The sequence below is a fragment of the Haliotis asinina genome, chromosome 13 (genome assembly GCF_037392515.1).
Source record: "Haliotis asinina isolate JCU_RB_2024 chromosome 13, JCU_Hal_asi_v2, whole genome shotgun sequence".
Taxonomy (NCBI): Eukaryota; Metazoa; Mollusca; class Gastropoda; order Lepetellida; family Haliotidae; genus Haliotis; species Haliotis asinina.
In genome coordinates this window covers 11,526,473-11,550,186 of record NC_090292.1, presented here as the reverse complement: position 1 = coordinate 11,550,186, position 23,714 = coordinate 11,526,473, and the positions used below count along the sequence as shown (strand labels likewise).

Below are 23,714 nucleotides of genomic sequence, written 5' to 3'. Positions count from 1 at the left end.
GATTGAAAACTGTTGCATGCAGTGTTGTTGGTGTTTGCCTAGCTGGCCTCAATCACTAGGTGCATTACAGAATATTTGTAAAGACTGTTCCAAGGTGCATGACTATAGGGCTCGCTTGAAATATAGTTCAGTCAGTAGAGGGCGTGAGAGTCGATTTAATGCAAAGTTGCATTAATACATTCGAACTTTTCAATTTCATGTTGTCATCTTAATACTTAAATTTTCATGTAACAAATTATGTGATGGTTTCGCCGGAGTCTGATAGTGGGTGGCGGGGTAGCCTTGTTGTTAAAGCGTCAGATTTGTCATGCGGAATACCCTGGTTCAATTCCACATATGGGTATGTATATCTGGTATCTCGCGTCGTGATGTTGCTTTAACGTTGCTAAAAGTGGTGTAAAACCATGCTCACTCACTCACTCACAGATGTTTAGTATTAATAAGAAAAATGCAAAACTGATTTGTAGAGAAGTTTGGCGTGATAGTGTGCCTGTCAAGTCGTTTCACATCGTAGGGATTCCAATTCAGCGAGAAGAAGGTATCCAAGAACCTATGCTTTTTGTAAGTTGCAAATAAATGGATTGTCTGCTACAGACTCAATCATTTACATACCACTGTCATTTGAATATTGTTCAGTCTAGTGTTAAACAACTCACCAGTCTGAAACCATTCAGAGTTTGACTCTTTTCGTATCTAGGTGCTGCGGGGAATTCTGGCCAGTCTAGAGATGGTCACAGTGGCACTCTAAGTGAGAATTTCCGCAACTATCTCGGCCATTTGTCCAATCTGACAGAAGATTCACACCAAGGACAAGTCTTCTATCCAGACTCTCAACAGGGGCTTGGTATCTGCTCATCTGATGATGAGAATCATGGCAACCGCGAGTCCTGGCTGAACCCGCAACACAAGCACCGCTCGAACCCGCCCCCTCCGTCCTGCATGTTGGGGGAAAACAGCCAAGAGCATCCTGTCATTAGGGACGTGCTCTTCAACTGTGAGTCCATGGACGATTCCGAGTCGGATGATGTCTTTCAACCGTCCTCCTCCAGTGACATGTTCGAGCCCACAAACCCCTACTCGTTGTTTAACCTTCCGAGACCGCAGGTTCTTCGGTGTATGAAGGAAAAAGAGAATGGAAAGAAAGGTGATATGTGTAGAAACAGTTCTGCTCGAAGAATAGGATGTACTTCACGACAGCCTGAGTCATCCATGCCACAGAGTACTGCCAGTCACGTGACAGAAGTAGACAGTATCAGTGATGGTGATTCAGATGTAGATATAGTGTCCTTGCCATGTTCCGAGAATGCTCAGCGGTCTCTCCCAGCAAATGATGAGTGCAGGATTTCTAAAGTTACTCTGTCTGATCAGAGAGATCATGTGACTCTGTCGGAAGATGGTAGTGTTGCAACGTCAGGTGTGTCACCGTCACCTGTTATCACCCAAAACATCGACATGGCATCAGTTGGAGAGAGCCATAGCTACCTCAGTAACGGTGTGTCTCAGGATCAGCGGAAGAGAAAGTGTGTGTCCTTGAAACGTGGGTGTCAGGAAAATATGGCTGGCCACTCCAGTGCAGATAGATCAGGGGAGGCTGCAGCCAGTGGCTACAGACAAACTGCTGCTCCAAATGGTGCTCTCTTCGTTGACCCTGACCCCACTGGATTTCGACGTTACCATGGTGATCGGCAGCAGAGGACATCGCCGATTATCCCTGATGTGCATCTGACAGACGGATCAGATGACAGTGATGTTGAGGTTGTCAAGATAGAGCCAAGGTATCATTTAACTGTTGTTAAGTTAGTGGACTTAGTTACAGGTCAAGGTCATTATCAGTTCCTTTGGTGATTGCAGGATCTATCAGTATCATCACTTCATTGAAGTTATTAGTCACAGTTTTGCAGACAATCCCCTCATTTGCATTGTGTCAGAGATCTCAGAATGGAATAACTTTCCATTATTATCTGCACTTGTCATAATCATTTAGGTCATATCCAGTGATTGCACAGCTGGCTGTGTACTTGTATTTGACGGATAGCATTGTACAGGGTTGCATCTCTTGGCTGTCCCAGGAACCAGTGATTTGAGGTTCAAATATCTTATTGGCATAGATCATGATTTAGTACTGAATTGAAAAATGTATTATCAGTAATATCATGCATTAGCTTTAGTGATGGAATTGTTTTTGTTTTACTCATACCTACAAAGTTAGGTCCATTTATTCATTAACTGCTTCTAATTATGTTCAGTGATACATGCATTAACATGTGAATCACCACTCACCAGTGAATCGGAGTGATATGAAGTACATGGCATTTTTGCTTAGTCTCATCTCTGATAAGTATCGATAACACTGGTTAGTATGTAACATTATTTTATCATAAACTTTATTTTGTTCACGGGTGTCATTGTTTACCACAGTTCTTGATAGTTTACCATGCTAATGATGGTCAGTGTTTGTCATGGTCCATAACTGTTCTTTTGTTATTAGCTTTGATTATGATGTAACCAGGGCTCCAGATAAGGACTGTATAGGCCTATGTATGGACAAAAAATATACACAATCGGTAGAAAAAAATCTGAAAACGTAGCAAAACGTAGTCTTAGAAAGGAAAATTTTTAGGAAAAATAAGGCGTACATATTCCTCATGTTGAAAAAGTATCTGGAGCCCTGATGTAACTGATAATCACTGTTTATCATTGTTTATCACTGTTTATCATTGTGTAATTTATGTTTCATGTTTATTATGATTACAGAACTTGATTTAACAGCTGTTAAGCTCCATTTACCAAGTGCAACCTAAGATAAGGACCTAGTGGCACCAACCAAATTCCAGTTGCAACAAAGTGTGTCAAAATGTCAGAGGTTTCGGTGCACATAAACATATGTGATGTAGTACCCATGAAACCATAGCAACAGACACACAGCAGATCACTGTTTACAGGAGCTATCACAGCCGAGATGTGTTTATAAATAGCAATGTTTTCGGTGCCATAGCAATTAAAAATTTAGAAGGAAAATGAACTGATATATTCATACTTAGAGTGTTATATTTATTGTTGATATATTTCTCAAAGACTAACTTGCACCTTGTGCAAGTTAGACCCACAACTAGTTTGCACTGTGTAATACTGGTTTGCACTAGAGAAAGTAACAAAGCACTATATCGAACCCTGTGATAATCAGTGATGTCTATGAATGTCTGATTTTCTTCCAGACCCAGGAAGAGACTTGAATCATCAGGAAGAGCCACAGTGGTTGTTGATCTCACAGAATCAGATGATGGTACATCATGTTTTTCTTTCCTTCATGCCCACTCAGTGGTTCAAATATCCTATTGCTTGATGCCCGGGAGAAGTCAGTTTTCGGGCAATCAAATAATTGCATCTTACTATGTCATCAGAAAATGTTTTTTCATTTGTTGAGAGATCAGTATCAGTGACCCGTTAAGAGAAAATTTATTTTGTAAATCACGCCGAACTCTTAACAGTAGCTGTTGTGTGATTGGTTAAATTCATTTGATGTCTTGAATTTACTTGGATGGTCATGGGGTGCTCAGATGTTAGCTGATTCAACCGTCTTTCAGGGTTAGCAGTGTAATGAATTATACTGAGTCTGCGTATATTTGGACTACCTGAGCGGGTTACATGGCATTAAACTCAGATGGCCTATTCATGTAGGTTTTTTAAGTCATTATGTCATAAAATGTTGATTGTAGCTTCTGAGCCGAAGAATATTGTTCTTAAACAGTAGTGAGGGAATGAGTCTAGTTTTACTCCACACTCAGCAATATTCCAGCTATGTGGCGGCGGTCTGTAAATAATCGAGTCTTGACCAGACAATCCAATGATCAACAACATGAGCATCGATCTGCGCAATTGGGAACCGATGACATGTGTCAACCAAGTCAAAGAACCTGACCACCCGATCCCGTTAGTTGCCTCTTACGACAAGCACAGTCCCCTTTTATGGCAAGCATGGGTTGCTGAAGGCATATTCTTCCCCGAGACCTTCACAGTAACATTCTATGTGACCAAAAGATTCCTTCTTAAGTGGCGGGGGACATTGTCATGTTAGTGGTAAACACATGTCCATACAGTAATCATCCTTGAAAAATGATTAGTCCATGATGTGAAATTTGCATGTGTATGATTTTCATTTTCAATCAAAACAAAAAATGGTTAGAGACAAACACTAACAACTGTGTGATTGTCAATCTACAATCTTTTATCTACCTTTTTGAGACCAGTCATGCACGTGCTACTGCACTGCGCAGGTATTTCATACAAGTTGCATTTAGGGGTGTTGATGAAGAGAAATGGTTGTGCATTCATAAGATGTCTGTCTTTGAAAGGTTTCTTAATGCTTTTACTTCCTATCCAGTAGGGGTGGTGGGGTAGCATAGTAGTCAACACATTCTCTCGCCACGCTGAAGAATTGGGTTCATATTTCCCACATGAGTACAATGTGTGCACCCTGTTTCTGGGGTCCCCCACCATGATATTGTTTAGAAGCAGTGTAAAAACCATAGTCACTCACTCTCTCACATCCTAATTGGATTTCAGGTTTCCCTACTGTTTGTTTAAGACAATATGAAAGTCATGCAAACATGCACCAAGGTAGTAGTTGTGTGATGTCAGGTAACTAGTGTTGAAATCTCACAATTGGTGATAGATTCATGTGCAATCACTGAAAAAAAATGGTGAACGTAATTTTTTTAAGATTTTCTGATTCAGATTGTGAAAGTAGCAAGTTGCATCACGTCATACTTTGCTGCTTTCAGGTTGTGAAAGCAGCAAAGTATGACGTGATGGAACTTGCTACTTTAGTGTGATGACTAATATCTCATGAACATAGACTTACTGGAGTCTTCAAGAAATACTGAGAATCAGTCATGACTTTTCTGTTACTGATGTGTGTTTTCTCAGAATTATTCACACTTTCATGTCCCTGTTATTCAGAGATATGTGCCATCTACAAGTGTTTCAATTGTTGTTCCAAAATTTTGTTTGTTTTCAATTATGGAACACCACTAGAGGTAACCACCACTTTGAGTGGTGAGGATGGTTTGGTGTGAGGGAACTATGGTTTTGTGTCAGATACCTATTGTTTTGTGAGAGGTAAGCATGGTTTTGTGAGAGGTAACCACAGTATTGTGTGTCATTTCAGAGACCAGTGCTTCCCAGTCTTGTAAGGTGGTTGCCCAGGCAGGACCTGAACCCAGTACATCTAGTCAGCCTGGGATGTCCTCACAGGCCCTCCCCACTGCCGCTCAACAAACACCAAGTGCTGCTGTCACCCAGCCTTCGCCACACGCTCAAGTTCCACGATCCTACTCTGCCAGCAGTCATCACCATTTCCACCCCCGCCCCCCACCTGCCCATTCCCAGCATGTCCACCACCCCCAGCCAGCACACACTTGCCGACTTCATGACCACACCCCCTGCCAGGACCACACCTACACATGCAATGGGGTGAGTACATATGCACTTAGAAGAAACATATTTGTGTTCAGGTAGAGTAGAAAATGCATATGAGCTAGTCATTCTTATGTATTTGCCAAGCTAAATTTCATTATGGGATTATAGACTATAATTACCATTCAAGACTTGATTGTAGTGTCATTGTGCATTCTAATGAACCACTGAATCAGAATCAAACCTGTTTCAAACAGTTGTGGTATCTTTCATTGTGATATTGTTGGAACATTGCCAAAGAAGGCAACTGGTCTTGTGGTTAATTCATTTGTTCATCATGCTGAAAACTTTGCTTCCTACCATGGGTACAATGTGTAAAGACCATTCTGGTGTTCCCTGGGATGATATTGCTGTAATATTGCTAAGTGTTGGAGAAAACACGCCTCTGAGATTTTACATTGTCTAGCATACAATTGTGAGATTTGCGGTTCTAATCACCCTTGGGGAAAACATTTGTATTATAAGTTGAACAATATTTTTCAATTGATTTAAAACATTCATGTATCCTTTGAATGTTGGTGTTCATATGAAGTTAGGAAAAGTAAAACCTGGGAAGCGGTCTTACTAACGAAAAGTCAAACCTCAGAAGAGGACTTCCTAGTGAAAAGTAAAACCTGTCCCTCCAAAACAAAAAGCTCAAATGCGGTTATTCTGGGAAAACAAGAGATGTCCAAATATATAGGGAGAAGCACACTTTAAGTTTATATAATGGCTTTAAGATCACACTCGCTCAATCCCAGTTAGAATTGTTGAACATTTTTTCTGACATGTAAATGTGTGTGTATGTTGCAGCACCAGACAATGCCAGAATGCAGTGAGCGAGGTTCTTGTGGACTGCACCACCATGAGCGTGGTCACTGTCGCCTCCATGCCATGAACGCCCACAACCATGGCCACCATGGCCACACCCACTCCCCACACCAGACTCATCGGGGCCTACATGGACCATGTGTTGGTAAGTACTTCACATTACAGAGTAGATAGTGTTTCACATTACAAACAGGAGAGTGTTTCACTTGACAAATTGGAGAGTGTTTCACATTACAAACAGGGGAGGGTTTCACATTACAGACTGTAATGTGTTTCACATTACAAACAGAGTGCTTCACGTTACACCATGGCCACACCCATTCCCCACACAAGACTCACCTGGGCCTGCATTGACCATGTGTAAGTGCTTCACATTACAAAGTAGATAGTGTTTCACATTACAAACAGGAGAGTGTTTCACATGACAAATTGGAGAGTGTTTCACAATACAAACAGGGGAGGGTTTCACATTACATACTGTTATGTGTTGCACATTACAAAATGGAGAGTGTTTCACATTACAATCAGGAATCAGAGGTAGAAGGCTGTCTAAATTGGCACTGCACAGGACAGGATTAAACTGTCATTTTATACAGATGTTGATGAGTTAATAAAACGAATGCCTATTTATTTACTCTGACACGCGTCACTCACTTACAACAGTTAATGCAATCCCCCAGTCTTTATATAGCATGACTTTGGGACCTTGATTGATCTGTGCATACCCATGCAGGCTTTGAGCATTAGTTAGTGTGGACCAGGTTAGATACTGTTTTAATGACCATAACACATGTATTGTTGTAAAATGGCGGGATCAAAATTTTATGCCAGTGTGACAGATAAGACAGATGCGTTTTGTTGGCAGGTTTCACTGTTCTCATGTTTACACAGAAAAATTATAGGCAGGGTTTAAAAAGCACATTACAGTTTATGCAATAGTCAAACCTTGTTGCATTAAGTATTATTGAGTTGAAATTACTTTTTTCTCGAAAGTGAAAGCTTGGTCCCTAGATTGCATCTATCCTTGTATAGCTTGATGTATTTACTCAATTCTCTTCAGGTTAGACTCCAGGGTATGTGACTACTGTGTAGTCCTTACTAGTAGTGTTCTTATAAATTGAAATAATTGAAGATTGGTCAGTGACCAATCGACCATGAAATTGATCACATTTTCTCAAGTGTTCTTATAAATTGAAATAATCGAAGATTGGTCACAGTGACCAATCGACCATGAAATTGATCACATTTTCTCAAGTGTTCTTATAAATTGAAATAATCGAAGATTGGTCACAGTGACCAATAGACCATGAATTCGATCACATTTTCTCAAAATCAAACACAAATAATTTTGGAACTACTGGCTTTGCCTTTAAAACACTTGACATGTAAACATACCTTCGAAGTCGTCAGTGCTCAAAAATGATTTAATTGTAAGAATACTCTCTTGATAACTGAAAACTCATGACTGACTCTTGAAGAATCTGGTCAGTTTATGTTCATGTTATATTAGTCATCACTTAGAAGTTACAAGTTGCATCATGTTGTACTTATCTGGAGAAACAACCTGAATAGTAAAATCTTAAGTATGACGTAAACCAGTTTTATCCAGTGATTGATTGGTTGTTCTGAACCAATAATCCATTTAGTGATTTTAACCCATTCCCAAGATAGATATTGATGCTTGCCATAAAAGGCGATTGTGCTTGTCGTAAGAGGCGACTAACAGGATCGAGTGTTCTGACTCGCTGACTGTTGTCAGCAGTTCCCAACTGTGCAGATTGATGCTCATACTTTTGATCACTGGATTGTCTGGTCCATCCATATAGCTGGAATATTGCTGAGAGTTGTGTAAGACTAAACTCACTCACTCACTCTTTACAGATATTTTGATACGTAATGTTTTGTAATTGTCCTTCCAGGATCCTGCAACCACGTGAACCATGTCCACCGCCCCACTCCCCAACCCCCACGTGCCCATATACACCATCACCACTATCACCCAGCAGCATTTGCCATGCAACCTCACAATGTAGCCATGCCTATTGCTGCTGCTCACCCCCCTCCCCACCACCACCCCCACCCCCATCAGCGCCTGCTCCATCACCACCAAGTGCCTGACCTTTCCTGTGAACCTGGACCCCCTGGCATGGGAGTCTACAGCCACAGAGACATGCCAACACCCAACCATATGCACCCTGCCCCGCCCCCTCATCAACCCATGCCTGACGGGATGGGGATGCACCCTGCAGGGGCACGGAACTCCTGTGCTATGAGTGTCAACACGGTGCCCCCTCACACAGAAGTAGTCGTGCAGACTAACCAGAGGTGAGTCACAGCTTATGTTGGAAAAATTCAATTTGTGATTTGTTTTTGTTAAAACAGAACAAAAACAGAACCCCTTTAAATATGTTAAACAACAAGAGAAACACAATTTTGAAAAATAGAAGTTAGTGTTCATATGTATGTCTTCCATTTAAACACTTGACAAAAAGCCTTCATCGGAAAAACCTCCTACCACATCAGCCGTCTCCTAAAGCAACAAGCAGGCATTGAAACCTACTTTACCAGCTCTACATCGCTGAAAACCCTGCTCAAAGCGAATGGCAGGAACACCTCTAAACAACAGCAGCCACCGAAAGGTGTTGTCTACAAAATCAACTGCGACTGTGGCGAGGCATATGTAGGTCAAACCTCTCGGCCCATTAACATCAGAATCAAACAACACTTATCATCTACAACCAAATCAGATCGGAAATCTGCTATATCCAACCACATCATCAAATGTCCCAATCACAGCATAATTTGGGACAATGTACAGATATTATCCAAAAACCACAAGGACTTCACCCAAAGAAAACTGGCAGAAGCAGTTCAAATCAGGAGACACTAGCCCTCAATCAACAGAGATCAGGGATATCTCATCCCAACTGCATACAATGAAGTGATAAAAATAACAGATTAGAGCTCACCAGCTACCGTTACTAATCACCCTATCAGCCATATATACTTTGTTACAGCTACAGCCACTATTGGCTTCCTCATATTGTCACATCATTACTACCACCCATTGTTGTTGTTGTTAATCCCCCACCTTTGATTCATACCTACATGTTGTTATTACTTTCTCCCTGTCCATGTATATAAGTCTGTTCTGTGATGTATTACTCCACTCTTGCTTGACAACGGTATAAGGATCCGTACCGAAACGTTGCATCATATATAATAAAGAAGTTCTTATCCATAAAGAATCTTACCCTCTTATCACTCACCAGCTTCTAGTAATGCCAATCAAACAAATCAGTGAGGAGACTTTTGACTACAACTGAGAATTAGGGTCATAAACAATAAAAAAGGGTCATCAATGGATTCATTGTTTATTGTAGGCTGTAGCGAACTTGCATCAAATGATGTCTTCTGAATCTCTTTCTTGATTGATTTTTTTTCGTTTGGGTTTGTTTTCGGTTGTTGTTGTCTGATGCCACATTCAGCAATATTCCAGCTGTATGGTTAGTCTTTTTTCTGAACAATGATCAGTTGCTAGGGCTTGCCTCAAAGATTGAAAAATGCACCCCTACTCTTATAATGAAACAGTCTGACCTGGGCCCAGTTTCATAAAGCTTTTGTAAGCCTAAGATCTCTTAACTTGTCTTGTGGCATCCGTAGTTCTTATGTTACAATGTAGGAGGTACAAGGACTACAAGAAAACTTACAAGATCTTAGGCTTACGAGAAAACTTACAAGATCTGAGGTTTACGAGAAAACTTACGAGATCTTAGGCTTACGAGAGTTTTGTGAAACAGGGCCCAGGGCTGTAGTGGTCTTGATTGACTGTTGTTATAAGAATATCAAATATGAATTCCATTATTTATTTCAGTGTAGAACATTGGCGAATGAATGTTCATCTTTCAGTAGTGATTATTTTTTCTAAATGGCCTAACATGTCAAACTATAAGCAACATTTTTTCAAATTTATATTTCCAAGAGATAGATGTTAGCTTGGTTGCCATGTGCAAAGGCAATAACTTCATATGATTTGAATTTTTTTTATTTTTATCTCACTTTTGATCTGGTGAAAGTATGGTTTGACTTCCTTTTCTGCTTTTAGTGTAAATGTTCTTCTTACTATCAGGCAGTTAATGTTTAGAGGGTTGTTATTTTTCCCCTTAGAACCAAATAATATATTTTCTAGTGATAATTCAGTTTGTCCTTAGCCCAGTATCCCGAGTCATGAAGACAGTTCAGTCCATACTTCCATTACAAAACTAAACTCAAACAGTAGATGCCATGCAAACTCTCTAGCCTGTTTATAAAATATGCATAATGGTGATTCTGTAATTCCAATCTTGTGCCAAAAAGTATTAGTTGTTAAAGTATTCTGAGCAACCTTTTATTGGAAATATTTCAAATGTACACTCTGTGTACATCTATTGGTTGTTAAATGTATATCACCCACTCATTCTGGGGAAATCGTCTTCCTAATACTTCTTCCCAGTGAGATATTAAATATCTATTAATATCAATATATAAAGTCATTTAGATTTGTCTAAATTGCTAACAGCTGAAGGGATGATGTGAATCCAGCTAGGGTCCATGCAGGAAGCAAATGTACTGTAAGTCCCCATGGTCCTTAGTATGGTGATCTACCTTCAGTTGTTGGCAACCTATAGCTCATTTATATATTGTACTGTCCTCTATAGATACATTGTTTTAGGTCTAATCACTAGTTATATGCTTTACTCTGTGATATTCTAGTTGTTTTACTGTCCTTCGTTTTTACAATGTATGTGCTATTAATATATTTTTGTATTTTTATAATTAATTGTTCTCGTCATGATGTGGCTGCAATATTGCCAATGTGATGTTAAATATTAACTCACTCACTCATTATAAAGTTATTTTATACTTCTGTATACATCTTTTTCTTCTTTCAAAGACTCTGAGTCCAGTATCAGATCATAGGCCTGACGCTCGTTTGTCATTGCGAAATCTGTGGTCAATGAAGGTTTTAAGAATGAAGGCAAATACAGAACAACAGGACCTATTGTGACAAAATGATTGATACTCAGAAAATACACAAATGTCTTTACTTATGGGCACCTTCTAAAGTATGTTTGGTTTGGCTTGGACAATCCAAGCATACATATGAAACCACTCATCACTGTGTTCATTTCATGTAAATGTTTAAGTCAGTTTTGCTCAGAGTTACTTCTTCAATATTTATCAGTATATATTTGACAATAATGAATCTTATCATCTATGTTGATAATCTGGCTTATCAATTACTTGATGTCAATTGAGTTTCTGATTTAGACACTTTTCTAGCTGAGGACTTAACCAGACACTGTTTTAATATACGTTGTATTTGTGATGACACTTAATTAGTAAAGCACATATTCTAGTACTTTTTAGGGTTTGAGTTCATGTGGGATTTGAACCCACATTCTCTGCTGTAGTGGCTGAGGTTAGGTGGCTTAGTGTGCTGGTGATTAGGTGTCTGGTTTGACCACTTTCTAAATGGCATAGTGTATTAGTAGACACTGTTTTGTCAAGCACTAACACATACTGTTGTTGTCAGCAGTGGGGGCCACACATCTGGTGCAGCTGGCCCGACACCGCCCCAGCATCAACACCTGCACCACCATCTTCACCACTATCACCTGAACCCAACAACTCGAGGAGGGGCTGCCCACAACCCATGTTGGCCCATCAGGGTACCTTCATTTCTTATGGTGAGATCTATACAGAACTTTTTTGTAATATTTTAATCTTAAATTTATGTTAACTGGTTGCATCAGAGTTGCTACACAGTAATCTCCAAATAGTGATTTGAATTCACATGTCAACATTTGATTTTGTTCTGCTGTTGACAGCATATTTTATTTTGATCTGCTTTGTTTTAGCCTCCTATGCCAGAAATGCCACCTTTCCCCCCATTTCCTGCATTTCCACGGTTACCAAGAAATATGCAAATGAGGCTTGGTGGCATGGTGTACCATGGACCTATTGTTGAGGTGAGGGTCAGCATTGCTCATTAAATCTAACTGTACACGTCCAGACTTTTACCAACTGACATATTACATTTTTTGTGTTACTTCTTGTATTTGCTTTCATAAGGGACAAGTATTAAATATGAGTATTAAGAAATGTAGAAAGTAGCAACTCATTTCTGCAAATGAAAAAGGGAAACTATTTGGTATTGTATTTCAGTAAAGGGTAAGTCAGTAAGATAATGCAGTGATAACTGCAACATCCCACAAAATAGAAGATACCTACCAAGTTGTCATAACTGAAGATGACATCAATGGCTGAAAATAAATTTATCACATGCTTTCACAAATTAGCAAAACAATTAGAGATACATATGCAGGATTGTGTGGTGCATATCACTCTAATGGATCATTACAAACATCCGTGTTAAATACCTGTGAAGATCTGGGTTAAAACTGTTTTCAGCAAGCCATGCTTTGCTTAAGAGATGACAGGATCGGAACAGGATCAGATGGTCAGATTTGATGGCTTTGTAGACTTAGTTTGCTCAGATTGATTGTCATGCTGCTAGTCACTGGATTGTCTGGTCCAGACTTGACTATTTACAGACCACTGCAATATAACTGTAGTATATCTCAGTTTTGTGTTAAACAACAAACAAATGCAATATAAAAGCCAAGTCAGTTCCAGTTATTATGTAGCTGTGAACCTTAAGTTAGATTGTCTTGCAAACTGTTTCCTGAGATTAAGTAATTTTATTTTCAACTATGCTTTGTCTTGTTTCAGTTTAACTTTGATGGGCGTGGAGGAAATGTGAATTGTGGAGCATCACCAGCAGTCATTGAACAAAACACTCTGCCTCACAAATACAGGAAGGTGCGTAGTTGAATGGAGGAAATATAAGAGTTAACACCTGTTTTTTCGTATATACCTGTCAACCCAATCAAAAATCCAGTGACCTGTTTACAACATGGTCTGGCTACTCTGTTTACATGTTTAAGCTGCACTGTTTACATCATGAATGTGTTACTTTGTTTACAACTTATTTAGCAACACTGTTTACATGATTAGTCAACACCATTTACAACATACGTAGAGTTGAGCGACACTGTTTACAGGTTTAAGCTACACTGTTTACTTGACTAGTCTACACCATTTCCAACATACATATAGTTCAGCTACACTGTGTACAACTTGATGAAGCAACACTGTTTACAGCATAATTAGACAATTTACAACATGATCGAGCTACACTGTTTACACAATGTTTGAGCGACACCATTTACATGTTGATTGTTTGTTTGGCAGATGAAACGGTGCAGTGACAGTGAAAACCCTGATGAAGATGGTCCTGAGAAGTGCACCATCTGCTTGTGTGAGTTTGAAGAAGGAGAAGATGTCAGGTACGGCCACTGGATATTTGAAACTTCTTCTGTATTCCCATCCTTAAGTGTTTTTTGCTCCAGTAATTTTAGTCAGAGTCCTATATTGTTTGATGCTGCCGTCAGCGGTGTTCCAGCTATATTCAGGCTGTTTGCAAATAATTGAGTCTGGACTAGAGAATTCAGTGATTAATATCCTGAGGATTGATCTGCGCAATTGAGATATGATGATGCGAGTCAACACAATCGCATTGGTTAACTCTTTACCCTCGGTGAAGATTCTAGGTTAGAACACCGGGGACAATCAGATGTAGTAGCAGTTCGGTGCACACATCTGCTCAAGTTGTGAACTGTGTCACTTGCATTTCATAGCATGCTAATTGCATGTTCACCTTCAACATTTTTTCGTTTCTCTAATTACCAGAATGATCACATTTGTAGGGTCACATTTTCACAGAAGAGAGCTGCATGCAACCAGAATGGTGCCTCAAAGTTTAAATGGGCAGATGTGTCAGGTTAAACTTGGCTATTATGACATGTGCCCATATTTGACTTCCGTCACATTTCTCCAAATATGAGGATTTTTTTAGTGACCGTATGGCTGAAATATTGGCGATTCTAAATTTTTATTCACTCATCTTTGCTTGTTTCAGACGACTGCCCTGCATGCACCTGTTTCACATTGAGTGTGTGGACCAGTGGCTATCCACCAACAAGAAGTGCCCTATCTGCCGTGTGGACATCGAGGCTGGATCCAAGGATCAGATATCTCTAGAATGACAACAGCTTCAACACCACCAGCATGCTGCAACATTGTGGTTCCTTGTTTGAACTATCTGAACTTTGTCCACAAGACAACCTGTACTTGAAGCTTTCGTTTTCTTAGCAACAGAATGATTTTCACACAGCTTCGACAATGCAAGACCTTTTTCACTGAGTATAGCTGAGTGGCTTGTGTGTCATTTCGGGAAATGTCTGTTTATTTGTCTTGAAGGATGATATATTTGTTGCTAATATATTTGCCTAGTGGCCAGATTGTTAAGTAACTATTTTTGTCACAGACGCAGGTCTAGTGTCCTCCAAAGTGATGGAATTGTACAGACATCCTTTTTGCAGATACTTTTACTCATTTTAACCCCGTTACTGACATCCTCAGTGCTTAGTGCATATTTATTACTTCTTAAGTTTTGAGTTATGTGGAGCACGCAAATAGAGGTATATTTTTTGTTGTTGACAGTATTGTGTTGAGTTTGATTTTAGTTTGAATGTATGAGTGTCTCACAAAAACCAGCCTGATGTTGCTGGGGTAGGAACAGAATGATGTGATTCTCGTCTCTATGCAACTTGTAGTTCATGCAAATTGGAATGCCAGATATCAACAGCTGTTTTATAATATAGCCAGGTGTAAACATGCTCTTGTCCCAGATTGAATTTCTGGAGGAAGGAACAAATTGATTCTGGACAAACATTTTATTTAGAATAATGTGAAATGAAAGTATTGAAGGACATGTAGTTTTCTCTAATATTCTTAATGAAAAATCTAGAACATAATTCAGTGGTGTTCCATACAGCCGGCCTGGGGGAAGCCCAGGAAGTTGATCTTGATGTTATTCCAAACATACGTGATATTTCAGTCCTTTTGACCTGCAATTTTGACCATTAATGTTTTAGGGATCTTGTAATCTTGTTATCCAAATTTTTCTGTGTGGAGTTATGACTCAAAGGTGTACCAGAATTTTCTGGGTTCAAACCCAAGGTTCTGCAGATGGTGGTGATTGCTGCATCACGCCAGAGTTACCTTGAGCCCTGATTATTATATTTAAGGGTCTCATTAAGCAACAGTGTAAAGAACTGTACCTTTTGATAATTTCCTTAGAGCCAGGAATGAATTATTGGTCTTGTGGACTGATGGATGAAATGACGCACGTAACTGCTCAGAAAGAAACCGCCAAACACTTACCAAAGTCACAGATGTATTATGGGTACAATGAACAATAATGTGCGTCCTTCTTGAGGCAGGGAATTCCTTTTCTGCATCCATACTCTACATTTGTGCATCAAGTAAACCCTTGTCATCTGCTTGGGTCATGAGTGATGTCCATTACAAGCCCAGCATCACATGCTATGTTATAAGCAAATTACTAGTTGGAGCATTGCTAGGGGACCATGTCATCTGAGGTATTCCACTTTGCTGTGCAGAGTTGTTGCCCTTTGTCATGCCAGGAGCCGATGATGATGTGTTCAAATCCCCTCAATTCTGTATGCAGTTTTGTCAACACCATTCCAGCATTTCCTCCATCATTAAGCTGTTATGCCAGGATCTAACAGGAATACTTTTCAAAGTGGTGTTGGACTCAACTCACTAAGAGCTGTATGACACTCATTCACAAAATCACATAATATTATGTTTTGTCCCTCGTGAAGAGGGACAGTGGGTAGCCAAGTAGTTAAAGTATTTAATTGTCACGCCAAACACCTGGCTTGTTTCCGTGGCAATGCGGTAGTCTAGTGGTTAAGGTGTTCGCTCTTCAGGCTGAGGATCTGGGTCTAATATCCCACATGGGCACATTGTGTGACGCCCCTGTCTGGTGTCCCACACCGTGATATTGCTGGAATATTGCTGAAAACGGCATAAATCTAAGATCTCACTCTCTGGGTTCAGTTCCCCCCATGGGTACAATGTATGAAGTCCATTCTAGTGTCCCACACCATGATATTGCGGGGATATTGGTGAAAGCAGTGTAGAACTAAACTCTCACACTCACTTATGTGAATACTTTCAAACAGATGGATATACACTGCCTCAAATTTTAGTCTGTTTTACATATTTGCCAGGCACTACTCTTAAGGATAGTTGTCTTTCATTCAAGTGTATTCAGGATTTGGTTGCGATCTTCAGTAGGTGAGTTGGATGAAAGCATCACTATGTCTGATCACAAGCGTTTGAATACATAGAGCCAGATCCATAGATTGTAGACAGTCACAGTGCAAGGATTGTTAAAGGACGAACATGTGTCCAGATTTTCTATGTGTATGTCATCTGCTGTCTTCATGATGTGTTTACTTTGTACTGGAGTTGAGTTTATCACCTCTTGGCTGATTTGTGTAGGTTAGCTAGCAATCATACAGCAGTACATACGTGATGTTCAGTCTAGGAATGGTTTAACCTTAGATCTGACTTGGAGGATCTCGGCATTGCCATAAATATTTAAAAGAATTTCCAGACATAATGTATCATCTCAGTCCAGACTTTCTGTTGATCACATCATGAACATACTATGGTTTGTATCACCTATGTAAAGGAGGAAAATTATTGATAGCTTCTTTATTGAAAAGAACACAGTGGTTCGGAGTCAGGAGTTATTGTCCTTCATTCTCAGATGAAGAAAGCTAGGATAAAGAGAGCTTATGTGCATGTGAGCAAATGTAGTAACACTTAAAATTGTTTCAAGTTTTCATTCATGTGGAGTGAGAATGTTCGAGAAACTTGGTGTTCCATAATACGAAGAAGTTTGCCTCCGTAAAATTCTCTTTAATGTGTATCTGTTCTGAATGCCATTCAAGGACTTTGTCAGTTTTATGTAATCTGGGGGAGTACAGGACTTCAGTGTAAAAGCAGGTCAGGTACAATTCTGTTGGATCCATTACGCTAAGGTTAAATACACTGCACGTGGTGACACAAAAATATAATGGAAATTATACCTAGCGCCATGTGTGGACAAGTAGACTGAAACACTTTGGCAACAGCTGCTATGGTAGATCTGGACTTACAAGCATGGTCAGCAAACTGGTCAGAGCAGGTCAATCAAATATCTGGCAGACTAGTGCAGGAAGAAAGCAGAAAACAGAGGTTTCCTGATTATGTTTGGGCAAGCATTTAAAGTAATATCTTTATGAGGATGTTATAAGAACGTCCTCATTGCTGAATGCTCCATTACTGATGGGTAAGTGCATAGAGCTGTGTGGGACAGGACCTGGACAGCAAACAGCAGATATTACTGTAGATAAACAAGCTGACTGGGACACTTTTATTATTCAGGATTTTATGAGCGTCTCATTTGGTCGCCACTTACTATCATTTGGCGAAAATTGAAATAGGGACGGACACATAACCATGTCACTTACTTGATTATGTGGTCCAAATTTTGTTATTTACATTACGCTGCCACACTCCTGGAATATTGCGGAGTGCAGCAGTTAATGCATGTCATCATCTCCCAACTGCATAGATTGATGTTCGTGCTGTTGATTCCTGGATTGTCTGCTTCAGATCCGACTATTCACAGACAGCTTCCATATAGCTGAAGTATTGCTGAGTGTAGCGTGAAACTAAACTTATTCACACAGAGTGCAGTAAAGTAATGAAAAAAAAACAAAACAAACACATGAACCCTTCATGGTGTAGTAATAACAATATTGGATTCAGGAAGGTTTTTGTTAAAAGAAATATATCTCATAATATATTAAGATGTGTTAGCGTCTAAAGTATATTTGATATGTTTAAATGTGATGAGCGGTCCCTCCAGCTGATACATGTGAGTAGTTGAGTGGTTAAAGTGTTCACTTGATACCCTGAAGGGCCAGATTTGTTACCCCACGTGGGTACAATATGTGAAGAACCTTCCAGGTGTCCCCCAATATTGACATCACTTTAATATTGTCAAAAGCAGCAGATTCATGCTCCCACTCTATCTGATGTTTTGTCTTTGCACCAGTGTGACTTTTGCAAGCATGGCTAGTGCGTGGAGCCACTGATATATAGATATTTGTTTACAATTTTCTAACAAGAACAAATACACTCGATTTAACACAAAAGCTAAGTTATAGTGACTGTTTTTGCATCAGGTGTTAGTGTCATGTACATCCCTACCTTCATATATTTTTATTTCATACAATCATTGTCATTAAGCTGGGCTTATTTATATTGTCTGTGTGCATTTTACTATGATTGTTTTACAAGTATAAACCTGCTCCCGTGACCCTTGGCCACTTCTCAATGTTGCAGTGCCCAAGGATATACTGATGTACATATTTATTATATAATTATTATATGTTATAATCTTGTACCTATTCCTTGCAGTAACCTGTCTTCATATATTCAGATCAAGTTTGAGTATATATTATTATGTATCTTGTATTTTAAATGTCTCCGTGCAGTGTTTCACTAAAGGTCTGTATTACTGCAAGCCCTGTTTCAGCATAGAGCAGTATGACTGTACCATCTTTACTCTGCTATAGAGTGGTACAATTGTAGTGACTCCTATAGCATTGTGTAATATCATTGCCATGACTGCTATACTGCAGCATTGAGTAATATAACATTACACCTGTGCTTTAGTATAGAACATTATGACATTTATCACTCCTGTGCTACAGCATAGAACACTATGACAGGTGGTTGTCCTTTTCTATAGCATAGAACACTATGACAGGTGGTCGTCCTTTTCTATAGTATAGAATATTAGGACATATGGTTGTCCTTTTCTATAGCATAGAACACTGACAGTTGGGACTTCTATGCTACAACATAGAACATCCTGACAATTGGTTCTACTGTACTATAGCATACATTATTAGGACAGTTGGAGCTCCTGTGCTATAGCATAGAATATCATGACAGCTGGTTGTCCTGTGCTACAGCATAGAACACTATAACAGTTGCATCTTCTGTGCTACAATATAGAATATTATGGAAGTTGGTTCTCCATTGCAGTAGCATAGAACACTATGAATGTTGTAACATTATGACAGATCTCATGTGCTGTAGGATAGAACACTATGAAAACCTCAACTCCTGTGCTGTAACAGAATCGTGACTCAGCATGGGGAATTATCTCCTACACTACAGCAGAGATCAGTACTATTGATAAGCGTAACAATTGTGACAGCCCCAGAGATTTATGAAATCAGGTTGAGAAAAATGGGGAGTAAGAATTGCATGGAAACAGTTAAAATACAGGTTTTTGTGTCAGTTCTTACACATTTTTAGTTAACTGAAATGTTTTATGATGTCAGCTCTTAAAACATATAGCATTAATGTGAACAGTTTACTGATGCTAAGATTTTTGTGTAGTGTCGCAGCTTGGTTTGAATGGTGAAATAAGACATGAGCTATGTTTGTATTTTGTTGTTTGATGCTTCTGTGACTATTGGCTCAGTGACATTGTCCTCATCAGTGAGAATATCACAGATGCATGGTCACTAGACATCCTAGAGAGGGGTGACAGTATGATCTGTTGTGATCTTAATACATTGACCTTTGTGATCTGCCAGTCAAAACTGGCTGTTAAGGGTATTATGTGCTGGTAACTTGACTATGAAAGGTGTTCAAATCTAACGTCAACAGCAAGTAAGTGGTTACATCACTGACTTAGATATGTAGTGGTTGGGTTTTGTTTGTGTAGCCTTGAATAAGTTTTGGAACATTGGACTGTGCAGGCATTAACAGAATTATGTTCCTCATGTTTGATGTGTCAGGTATTCTTTGGCTGTTTAGTCTGCTGTTTTGTAGAAAAGTGTGTTAATGTTGAAGAGTGTTCGGCTATGCTGTGATTTATGTGTGTAAGAACTGACACAAGATGTGTCAACATTTACCTCAAGGTGTATCACATGTCTCTGCCCCACCCCTTTTACTGCCAGACCCTCTTCCATCCTCTCACCACATGGTCTCAAAGAGCAGTCTTGAACATACGTTACTAGGCATACATTCTTTAAAATGATTAGGTTTGAGTTTTGCAATAAAATAGAATTGTAATTATCGTAATTACCAGATCTTGTCCTTCACACGTTTTGAAAATGACTGCTATATTGGCGAAGCCTTAACAATATTGGATCTTTATTGTCATTACCTCTTGCCAAAGAGAGCATGAAGATCTGATGTTAATGAGGTTGCTGGTATGGTACGTGTGTTAGTTTAGAATGCTAACAGACCCGTGTTTAACGTATTTAACTAATACATGTACTATAATGTCCATCCTTGACCTCAAAATGTTTACTGATAAACTGATGCTTGGTCTCTTATGTCTACAGGATACTTCAGGAAACTTTTGTTGGGATCTAGTCTGTTTACATTGCTGGAGTTTAAGGCCAGTCAATAACGCATAGATAAAACACATTTTGTTTTTAAAAAAAAATGTGATAATTTGATATTCCTCAACCCAGCATTAATTGGCAAGATTGTCAGAAGAGTTGAATGTTTGTGAGGCCAGTCGCTACATATGGACAACCCAGGCATAATATTGTGGCATTTGATATGATCCTGCCATTAAACAGTCTTTTCATGTATTGTACTCTGAGGCCATGTGTGTGGTGAAGATGGTTAGTTAAGTTCATTTAGTACCCAACCCCCTGTTGCCTCAACCTCTTTCACCCCACCCACCCCCTCCCGCCCAGTCAGTTTCTACTTACTCCTTGCTACAGCTTTAAGACTGTAAGCCAGCTGCCAATCTGCATGGGAATAAAGACATGGACTTCACTGATAGTGTTTGTTGTCTCACTACACTAACAACAAATGTCTCAAATGAGCGTATTTTACAAATAATACGGTTCATGATACAAACAATGAAATATTTTATGAAAAGGAGCCGTGAGATTTTCTTCATTTTCAAAAAAAAAGATATCAGTGGAAATCAAGACTTGCCACATAATCTCATCTTGCACGGGCTTTCTTGGATATATTTGTTTCAGGGTCTGTATGACAGACTTGTCTGTTCAGCAGCATGGACAGAACCAAGGAAGATTCTGGGTTAGATTTTATGGTCTGCAGTGAAAACGTACGGATGAATGTCACTTATTTAGAGTGGTCCAGCATATTGATAAGCAATGTTATAGCAATATCACAGTGGGGGACACCAAAATGGGCTTCACACATTGTACCCATGTGGGGAATGAAACCCAGGTTTTCGGCTTGACGGTCAGACCTTTTAACCACCCCACAAGAGTATCAATCAATGTATATTATGATAACATGCCTCAACCGGGTCAGCAAGCTTGACCACCCTGTAGTTTGTCAACCAAAGTTAAAAAGGTAGATCAAGGAAAGTGAAATTAAGATTGCGAGTCCTCATAGGTTTACCTTGCGAAATGAACAACTAAGTCTGAGAATTTCATTCAACTGAGGATAAAAGTTGTTTTATGTACGATATTAGTTTAAAATCGGTATTATTAGTTTGTATTTCAAGGGATTATGCACCTTAAATGTAACACAGAGAACAAGTAGGGTTGATCTAAGTTAGCGTTCCTGACGCACCGCTCGTACATCTAGTTGTTTCAGTGTTCCATTCACTGCGCTTACCATGGCCAGCACTCAGTCCATACTTTTGACACATCGAATAGCTCTGGAACAATCTTGGACGACTCCTAAACAAACAGCGTTTCACGGTAAATGACGTAATGGACTGACGCCTGACTTCTGTGATAACGAATAGGTGCCCGAGTGTGTGCGTCCGAATCCCGAATGGGACTCATCCCAATAAACATACTAGAATCAGTACTTTGCTCTGAAAGTGCAGTCACAAATATATCATGTTCTACGCCATATTTGTTATCAGAACAATCCATTTTATGCAGTTGAAAAAGAATCTATGGCCTGATATGAGATAATTGATTTTCTAAATCACCATGTGTATGACTTAAAGGTTGGTCAGTGTTGGGGACATACACTGTGATACTTGCAATGATTATGTCGTCACTGTTAACAGTATTCCACAATATCACAGCGGGGGACTCTAGAAATAAGCTTCATGCACTGCATGTAAATGCGAAATCGAACGGCGGGGAGCGAACGTTTTAACCACTGAACTACCGGTAACCCATTGCTCCGCTTGTGTTACAGGTTACAGATTTAGAACGCTGGTTTACGAATTCCGTCAGTCCGAGTGACATTTTTCTTCCACCAACAACTTGCACAGCATTGGTTGGTTGGTTTTCTGATTGTCTCAAGAGGAGGTGCAGCGAAGCGTTGCATTGTGATATTTTATGTATTTTGAAGATTTACCGCAATTTGGAATGTAAGCGTAGCCAGCAGACTTCTACCAATAACCTTTTTGGTCAATATATAAATATTGATAATATTTTTCAGATTTGGAATACAACAACAACAACAAAACAACCTAAGAATGTTTGTTAAAACATTTCATGGATTGCTTTCAGATTTTAGCTATAATATAAGAGGCATATGCAGAACAAAGTTTAATGGTTGTTTTTCAGATTTAGATGGTCGAGTCTTTCTTTATTGGAAAGTCCAGTGTAGATACAAACGCCTTATTTGTTTCAGTAATGATGATAATTTATATAATTTGACTTCCCACTGCTCTGAGATATTTTTGTAAAGTTTCCAAAGAAGTGCTACAATGTGTATAGTATTGGTGCTCAGTTAAAGTTGGGAGTCACGGTTCGGGTATTAATTTATCTTTATCTACTCAATCTTTAAAGGTTGCTTAAAACAGCAACATATGAAAACAATAAATTTTGAAATGAATCAGAATCGTAACAAAGATTTCACGCTCAAAAGATGTGGACGACATATGATAAATTTCATTTCAGCACGCACTAGTGGTACAAAATCTACTGCGAACGCGCTGTGAACTTGGTCACTCCTCGGTATTTCTATTGTCGACAACCTGTGTGCGTTTGAAAAAATCAAAGCATCTTTATATAACAGTTTGAAGAAAGTTTATACCGTAGCGAACAGGTCAAAACGCCAAAGAGTAAAGCTACAAGGGCCATAGAGTCAAGTCAAAAGTGACGTTGAGTAAAGTCAAAAGGGCAAAAGAAGAGCCAAGCACGAAACGTACTGATAGGTATATTGAGAAACATAAAATACTTTTGGATTTAAGCTGAACACCCTTTTATCAAAATTTGATGTTAAATCAAACCAAGTTTAGCAATGAACATGTGTAATTAGATGAGCGTAGTTATTGTTGGTTTTGTAAGGGAGGGGTGTTCATATAAGCACATAAACCTAAAGTGTGCTTGTCACTATACATTGGGTCATCTCTTGTTTCCCCCAAATAACCGCATTTGAGGTTTTTGTTTTGGAGTAATACCGCTTCCCGGGGT

General features: G+C 39.3%; 1 protein-coding gene across 3 annotated transcripts in view; it reads left to right on the top strand.

The window, feature by feature from the left end:
• Positions 1 to 23,714, top strand: part of LOC137259754 (E3 ubiquitin-protein ligase Arkadia-like) — a 284,279-nt gene that overhangs the window by 10,024 nt on the left and 250,541 nt on the right. For 2 of the 3 annotated variants that reach the window (XM_067797353.1, XM_067797354.1), the window contains exons 5-14: positions 698 to 1,775; positions 3,216 to 3,283; positions 5,168 to 5,472; positions 6,268 to 6,430; positions 8,205 to 8,610; positions 11,864 to 12,014; positions 12,186 to 12,296; positions 13,060 to 13,149; positions 13,582 to 13,676; positions 14,309 to 21,129. In XM_067797353.1, coding sequence (XP_067653454.1) covers positions 698 to 1,775; positions 3,216 to 3,283; positions 5,168 to 5,472; positions 6,268 to 6,430; positions 8,205 to 8,610; positions 11,864 to 12,014; positions 12,186 to 12,296; positions 13,060 to 13,149; positions 13,582 to 13,676; positions 14,309 to 14,435 — 2,594 coding nt within the window. In that variant the 3' untranslated portion in view covers positions 14,436 to 21,129. Of the gene's footprint in view, positions 1 to 697; positions 1,776 to 3,215; positions 3,284 to 5,167; positions 5,473 to 6,267; positions 6,431 to 8,204; positions 8,611 to 11,863; positions 12,015 to 12,185; positions 12,297 to 13,059; positions 13,150 to 13,581; positions 13,677 to 14,308; positions 21,130 to 23,714 lie in introns of those variants that run through there. The other variant, XR_010954711.1, reaches the window with a different exon arrangement.